Genomic DNA, 8,015 nt, shown 5'->3' on the forward strand with positions numbered 1-8,015 from the left:
GATCACACTTTAGATTTCGTGTTTTTCTACCGATTGATCTGGGGATTTTGTGTAATTATATGGTGTATTATAGGGGGAAGAATTGTACGAGGATTTGTTGGCGAAGGCATCGCTTCAGCTGCTTGGGAAGGGTCTTCCGCCTCAACTCCGGCACCACGGCTTCAAAATGATGCGGGTTATTCCTCGTTTTCAATTAGCTCGAGTCAGAGGCTGTTCTTGCGTTTTCTTATGCTTTCCCAGTTAGATAGCACTGAATAGAGTCGCAATTCGTATATCCTATTGTCTCCGACCGGGAAGACATCTGTTATCACCCAGCTTTAATCTTTTTTTTAATCGAGACAACAGAGACAACAACATCCAGCAAGACTAGCATTACTAAATATACGTTCCCATTTGTAACAACTCCAGTACCTCTTACAGAAACTTCTTACAAAAATGAACGTAGGTAGTAGTATGTTTGATTCTTTTTCTCTCACACAGGGAGCTGGGCCCAGAGACAGTTAGTAGACGAAGATACAGTTTGTAATAATGCCACTTACTTATTCACTGTGTATGCAATTCTTGTACACGGTCTAGCTTACTTTGGTCACTACTTCATCATGATGCTAGTATGGCTGTTGTGGGATTTGCCTGTAAAATATGTGTCATTTATGGGATTGATTGTTAGATAGGAGTAGTGCATAAGTTGTTACTCTGATCGTACGACTCATCTATAACTCGTGGCATTTTGATATTGGCAGCATCTATTCAGTTCAAGGAGTGCTACAGCTGCTTTAGTGGCAAAGGTTCTTCCTTTTTTGTTATTTGTTTTATTTGTTTCTGTGCCTGTTTTGTGTTCAAATCTCAATGTTATTTCGCAGGCAATTTGGAGTGGTGGAATTTCTCTATTGAATGATTTGCTTTCTCCCGTTACTTATCTATCTAAACCAGGTCCTGACGATGTGAGTTCATCAACATATAAACTTCCAGTTCCTTTCCTTCCCAGCATTCAAGTTATTGTTAATAAGTGTCGCTCTAACTGTTAGGCTGAGTTGGCCGCCTTCATGTTAAAGTGGATTTCAGATTTCAGAGGTAATGATGTTTTCCTTGGTTAATTTCTTTGCAACCATTTCAATTACTAAGGTAAATGAATGTTACTCTCCTTGTTAGGTGGCCTATGTGAAGCAGATTTACCTGATCTAGATGAGTTTCTCACAAATGTCATGCTTTTCCTTTCGTCAGTAAGTTATTTTTCTTACTATGTATTCAACGTTGATAGTTTATCTGGTAAGATATGGCTTCTTAATGTGAATTCTTCTTTGGATATCCCGTTGTAGTTGCTCGAGAAACATTTTGAATCAATTATTGCTGAACGCCCTGACGAGCTCATGGTATCAACTGAAAAGGATGTCTTGACGGTAACATCTTGCTTGCTTGCTGCAAATGCGTATGCGGAGTGGGTTCCAGTGGTTCACCTTGTCAAACATGGTTTAGTTAAAAGGTTTGTTTTCAGAAATTTGAATTTGTTTGTTGGTGTTATCTTTATTTTGATGATGACCATATGATCCTTAATTTAGCAGATGCGAGTCCTTACTTCATCTCAGTAAATTCCAGACATATGCTTTGAAGTTCTTCAAAATTCTGTGCCAAAGGTGTGTATAATATTGGTTTCTCCTTTCTCCTAAGCCAACAACTTCCCCCCCTTCCTTCTGTATTGATTGTGGCTGTGAATGTTTTCTCAGAAGAAGGCCTATTACTGCCGCACAGGATTATGACGATGCAATGGGCCATGTCTTTGAGATCTTGATGAGCATTTCACAAGATTCTTTGACCAAAGATAGAGCATGCTCTGATTTTAGTAGTGAAAGGGAGCTCGACGTTGCCGAGGGTATCTGCGACTGTTTGGTTACTCTGGTTTCATCCAACATGCAATGTATTGTTTCAGATACCATTAAGACCTCCTGTTTCCTTCGACAGGTCAGTGCTCATCTGATAGTATTGTTTGCCTTTCATGGTATCAGTGCTCTTCAAATAGTATTCTTTGCTTATTTTGGTATCTTGTTAAATACTTTAATGCATATTGGTTGGTAATTTGCCCCCTTTTTGAGTTCTAAGTGGCCCTGATGTCTACCTTATGTTTGTGCTTGTAGATGCTGGAATATTACCAACATTACAAGATTGCACTTCATTTTCAGTGCTTACCGTTTTGGCTGGTATATCTCACACAGCTTTACTAAACTATTCTTTCCGTTTGGCAATATTTCTCTACGGCACGCGCCATGCACGTCTTGTGAAATGTCATATCTTGGGAGGGACATATGTCAATTTCATTAACTTATTTTCTTCAAGTAATATCCATACACACACATAGACAATGCACGATAACAAATTCTGTTAATCTCGCAATCTTTCTAGTGAAAGGTATGTACACATGGGTGTGTGTAACGTAAGTATCGTCATGTAAAATATGATGAGTGGATTAATGCAACTCATTAATTAATTAATGATCAACTCTAAAAACTTCCAAAAAAATTGTAGCGGTACATTATTTGTTTCAAGTAAATGCAAGAGAGCTTGCGTTTCATTGCATTGAAAAGAGAGAGTTTGGGCTACAATCCTCCTAGGAGGCAGTTACATAGTTTGAAAACGATTTAGGGGACATCCCAGGTTTGGGGGGTGATGGCTCTAAGCCCTAATGCACCAGCTCCGGTCCAGAGGGCAGCCTCATCCTTGATCTTCGTGAGCAGGCTGGTCACAGATGGGCGTCCTCGGTTGAAAATGCAATCGTTGCGGTGCTTCCATGTCATCCGGAGGACGAGCAGGGTCATGGTGGCAAGGCCCTTGCGCATGGGCTTGGGGGCGAGCTGTCTTGCCGATTGCCACCAGTCATTGAGTGAGTCCTCATGGTCGGGCGGGGTGCAGGGGATCCTCAGCCAGTGCAGCACTTCGTGCCAAATCTGCCGGGTGAAGGGGCATGCGAGGAGTAGGTGGTGCATGGTCTCGGGGGCCTGATCGCAGAGGGTGCAGCGCGCGGGGTGCTGCTGGCCTCGGCGGGCAAGCCGGTCCGCAGTTCAGCACCGAGCTAGTGGAAGAATCTGACGCTCGGCGGCGCCCAGCTCTTCCAGGTAAGCTTCCATACGTCGCAGGTGATAGAGCCGTTGAAAGTGTCGATGTGGGCCGATTTGGTGGAGTAGACACCGCTTGCGCTCCATTTCCAGGTTAGGCAGTCCGGCTCGGTAGAGAGGGTCGTGCGGTCGTACCAAAGAAAAGGGATACCCCCTCCAATATTTTTCTTGATAAAATTTACAAGTTCTAGACCGAGCAATGGGGAGAGTATTAAGTCAATTATTTATCGTCATAAATCAGACGATTATGCGAACAATGATTTGATCGATTCTTGTACACAAAAATTGTTGGTAAAAACAAAGGGAAAACCATGTCACAACATTTGTAAAACGGAACTATAAGTGAAGGTGAAGATATTTAGTTACAACATATATCATATTCATACTATTATTATAGTACTTGCAGTTCTCTAATTTGGTAAAATAAAATTTGCGCCTTTCCAGAGGCTGTACCGCTGCATGCCATATCTCTCTGTCTCCTTTTTGCTACTTGCTAGTACTACCAACGTGAGCATGCCAGAATTTTCTAATCTCTCTCACTCCCTCTCTGTTTTCTTGCTAGTAGTTGCTAGTACTACTCGTGTGAGCATGCCAGAACTTTCTAGACAGAGATGGGAGAATCACGCGTGTGTACAAGCATGTTCAGAGAGGGGCATGCTGCAGCACATTGCCAGGGCCACCGCGAATTCCTGCACCATGGACTGTTTGATTAGTCTATCCAACGGTGTAGTTGTAGCCACGTTGTGCTTCAGCTAAAGATGTTAATTGTGAGCCATCTGATAAGAAAGATCCAGCAGTCCATATGACTTGATGTCCATAGTACAGATTTACGGGAAGTGTTGTCTGACAACGTTTGTCCAATGAGCAAATCATTAGTGCAGCTATCACACTAGTTGCGGATTATGCCCCTGCTTTAGTGTTGTTAAAGATGTTGTAGTGATAGTTTGTAAGTTAGTAGAGTATGCTTAATCCAACACCACTGAAATTTCTTGTGCACCCTAGGTCTATACATATGGTATGCTTGGAAAAATAATTTGAAATAGAGGGAGTAGATGCAACATTATCCTTATGAAATTTATTCCTCATGCAGATGGTGCTAACTAAGGGACCTAAATAATTTTTTTTAGCCTCTGACCCTGCGGATGTTGCTTTTGCATCTGGGACCAATTCAGCAGAAAAGGGCAATATTGGAACAATTTTATTTTTTAGCAATGGTATATGCAGTGTGATTCTGGACGTTTCATTTAAAAGAATGCTCAAGACACCTGGAACCATATTGCCATGCTCGTTAGAGTTATGGAGCGATGAGCTTCATGGAAAGAATGGCTTCATACAGTACCGCTCCAGACTGGTGCGTTTCTTGTTACATCTCATAGCCCTCCTCCAGTTAGTAATCTGTTGCCTACCACTTCATGTTTACTATCTGTTGAAGCTTTCTCAAGTCTTATCATAAGAGTTGCTTATGGTGGTTCTTATGTTTGCTGTCTGCTGAATGTAACGATTTGATTCCTCCACTCAGTTGGATCTCATAAAATATATTGCTTATCGAAGACCAATCCTTGCCGCCAGCAGAGTTGCACAGAGAATTAATAGCGTCACTGGAGATGCAATCACTGTATCAAACCCCCCCAAGGTTGGACCCTTAATTGTTCAGCCAGAGCTTAATTATTTGTCGTGTTTTCTTATAAATTTATTTGTGCTGGTGAAATTGTGCTGACTGCATGAGTATTTTAGGATTTGGCTGCATTTGAAAGTGCACAGCTAGTGCTTAACAGTTAACACGGTTGTCAATGCTATTTTTGATGATTCGGTTGAGAATGGAGAGATCATTCTGGACACACCATTTTCATTGCACAGGATACATGACATATTTGGAGGTCTGCAGATTATTCACTTTTTCTTCTTTTGTGGTAAACGTAGTTCTGTTTTATCATTAACTCACCCTGTGATTGTAAATCAGGTCTACTTACTCAGCTTCTGTCTTTGAAGTGGACGGAACCAAGACTGGCCGTTATCCTTGGACACTACTTGAGTGCGTTTTGCCCTTACCTGAGGCGTCATCCACCTGTAGTTCCCTCAGTTGTGAATAAACTTTTTGAACTATTGTCATCAATCACTGCCAGCTGTCATGTAAGCTCAACACTTTCCTTCCGTCGTGAGGGAAACACAATTATAACCTGTTTAGACTGGTTAATCGAACTTTGTTGGCAGTTTAGACCGTAGTCTACTATTAATCTTATACTCCATGTCCATGAACCTGAAATCACTCTCCCTGATTTTAGTTTGCTGTTCTTTTTTGAAGTAGGGTATTTGCTTCTGGATATTTATTCTACCTGTTTGAGATGTTACCTTGAAAATTTCACAATAATTGAATTTTTAACCAAGGTTGGATGTGTTCTTAGTGGTCAGAGATTTGTGCAACTAACATGCAAGGAGACGGGCATAAATAACTATACCATGTCCTTAACTAGGCTTCAAATCCTGTTTTATAGTGTCCGAGTTCTCTATGAGTTGGCTAACTTACTTTCTTGTTGCTTATTAACATTGTTGTCTAGGATCTTTCAACAGCCCAGAGTGCCCAATCGCAAATATGCTCATGTATCATTCACGTATGCAAAGCTGTTAATAGCACTGCTCTTCCTTCAGATATGAAGGTTAGTTGACCTTGTATTCAGATATAAGCAGACTCGTTTCTGTTATATTTAGCCACATGTGGAGTACCTTGCCAGTTTGATTAGGAAAGTTCTTTATCACTGTTATGCTGTATAGTGTTTACAAGCTAGAGATCGCATACCATATTATCATGTGTTTCTCATTACTCATTAGTACATTTTAAACCACTTTGCATGGTAATTACATGTATACGATATACTTACCTTTTGTTGCATGGTATATGCAACGAGTTCCCTAATTTGCTCTATAAGGGGGTGTTGAAGTAGGGGAGAGAGGCGTGGCGGCTGGGATAGAGAGCTGACCTGTGTTGTTGTATTCTTTTGGGTTAGGGTTTCCTGTACAGGAGGGCAGCCCACATATAGGCTGCTGGGTACATGGGCCAGATGGGCCTTAAGCACACACACACACACACACACACACAGAACATAGAGAAGACACAGCCCAACACTCCCTCCCATGAGGTATGATAGATATCTATCATACCCATCTTCTCACAGCCAAGGTTGCTCGCCCTTGTTCCCAAGCCTTTTGTTAGACAATCGGCGACTTGTTTTCCAGAGCTCACATGAGTTATCTTGATGATTCTTGCATCCAATTTCTCTTTGATAAAGAATCTGTCTATCTCCACATGTTTTGTTCTGTCATGCTGCACTGGATTATTAGCAATGCTGATGGCAGATTTGTTGACACACGAGCATGATAGATATCTTGTCTGAGCGCCTTTAGCTCGAGCAACCCACAACATCTCACTCAGCCCTTGAGGCATTTGCCATCAGCATCCCACACATGATTCAAAGGATCTTGTCTGAGCGCTTTAGCTCGAGCAACCCACACATGATTCAAAGGATCTTGTCTGAGCGCCTTTAGCTCGAGCAACCCACAACATCTCACTCAGCCCTTGAGGCATTGCCCTATACTTAGCTTCTGCAGTTGTTTTTGGTTCTACCGGTTCTTTTTTGCTTCTTCATGACACCAAATTTCCACCAACAAATACACAATAGCCTGAGGTTGATCGTCTATCATCAAGACAGCTAACCCAATCAGCATCACTATAACCATCAATATTCAAATGGCCATTACTCTTGAACCAGAGTCCCATACCAGGGCTGCCCTTTAGATACCTCAGGATTCTATAGACTGCATCAAGGTGTCCATTTCTGGGGTCATGAATATATCTACTTACTGCACTTACCGCATATGTAATATCTGGTCAAGCGTGACATAAGTACAGAAGTCTGCCAACTAATTGTTGACATTTTCTTTGTTACCGGTTCACCAAGCTGTGTTGTCAATTTGTGATTTTGTTCAATGGGAGTTGGAGCTGCTCTACATCCAAGCATTCCCATATGAATCTAAGGTAATACTTCCTCTGAGATAGGGCTATTCCCCCTTTGATCTGGCAACTTCGATACCCAGGAAATATTTTAGCTGACCAAGATGTTCAACTTCAAATGCTTTGCCTAGCATTTATTCAGTTTTCTAATCTCCTCTTCATTGTCTCCTGTTGTTGTGATGTCATCCACATATACTGCAAGAATAGTGATTTATTGCTTGAAATGTTTATAGAAAACCATGTGATCTCCATTGCATTGTTTATACTCCACATTGCAAGTTGCTTGCCTGAACCGGTCAAACCAAGTCCTTGGCGACTGCTTCAAATCGTAGAGAGACTTTCTCAATCTACAAACCATCCTAGCAATCGCAGGTGTAGAAAGTCCTGGAGGAATTTCCATTTACACTTCCTCTTATAGATCTCCATGTAAGAAGGCATTTTTGACATTGAGTTGGTGGAGTGGCCATCCAAAATTAGTTGCACACGAAATCAGAATCCTCACTGTATTCATCTTTGGAACTGGGGCGAATGTTTATGTCAGTCAATACCATAGGTTTGGCTGTACCCTCTAGCTACTAGTCTTGCCTTGCATCGGTCAACTTTACCCTCGGGATTCTGCTCCACTTGCAACTGACTGCCTTCTTCCCTTCTGGAAGATTTGCTAGCTCCCACGTTTTGTTCTTTCTCAGAGCCTCCAACTCTTCCCTCATGGCTTCACACCATTTTGGATCTTGTCTTGCTTCTTTCCAGTCTTTTGGAACAAGCACGGCTTGAAGTGATGCGACAAATGCTCTAAATGAAGGTGATAGAGCTTCATAGGTGACATAATTACTTATGTCATTCTCAAGATTGCCCTTGCTCAAAGTTCTCCTTGCTACTTTCTTCCTGAGAGCAATTGTAGATTA

General features: G+C 41.7%; 1 protein-coding gene across 3 annotated transcripts in view; it reads left to right on the forward strand.

Moving 5' to 3' along the window:
• LOC123063131 (protein HASTY 1-like) overlaps positions 1-8,015 on the forward strand; it is a 17,060-nt gene continuing 9,045 nt past the window's right edge. Inside the window, exons 1-14 of one of the 3 annotated variants that reach the window (XR_006430089.1) lie at positions 1-175; positions 741-785; positions 861-941; positions 1,026-1,071; positions 1,150-1,220; positions 1,317-1,480; positions 1,557-1,631; positions 1,722-1,956; positions 2,130-2,192; positions 4,195-4,455; positions 4,624-4,737; positions 4,839-4,981; positions 5,065-5,234; positions 5,660-5,758. Coding sequence is in view for 1 of the 3 variants with exons in the window: in XM_044486874.1 (XP_044342809.1) it covers positions 5,753-5,758 (6 nt within the window). In the remaining 2 variants the exon portion in view is untranslated. Of the gene's footprint in view, positions 176-740; positions 786-860; positions 942-1,025; positions 1,072-1,149; positions 1,221-1,316; positions 1,481-1,556; positions 1,632-1,721; positions 1,957-2,129; positions 2,193-4,194; positions 4,456-4,623; positions 4,738-4,838; positions 4,982-5,064; positions 5,235-5,659; positions 5,759-7,057; positions 7,135-8,015 lie in introns of those variants that run through there. The other 2 variants (XM_044486875.1, XM_044486874.1) reach the window with 2 other exon arrangements.

This window comes from Triticum aestivum, chromosome 3A, assembly GCF_018294505.1.
Source record: "Triticum aestivum cultivar Chinese Spring chromosome 3A, IWGSC CS RefSeq v2.1, whole genome shotgun sequence".
NCBI classification, from domain to species: Eukaryota; Viridiplantae; Streptophyta; class Magnoliopsida; order Poales; family Poaceae; genus Triticum; species Triticum aestivum.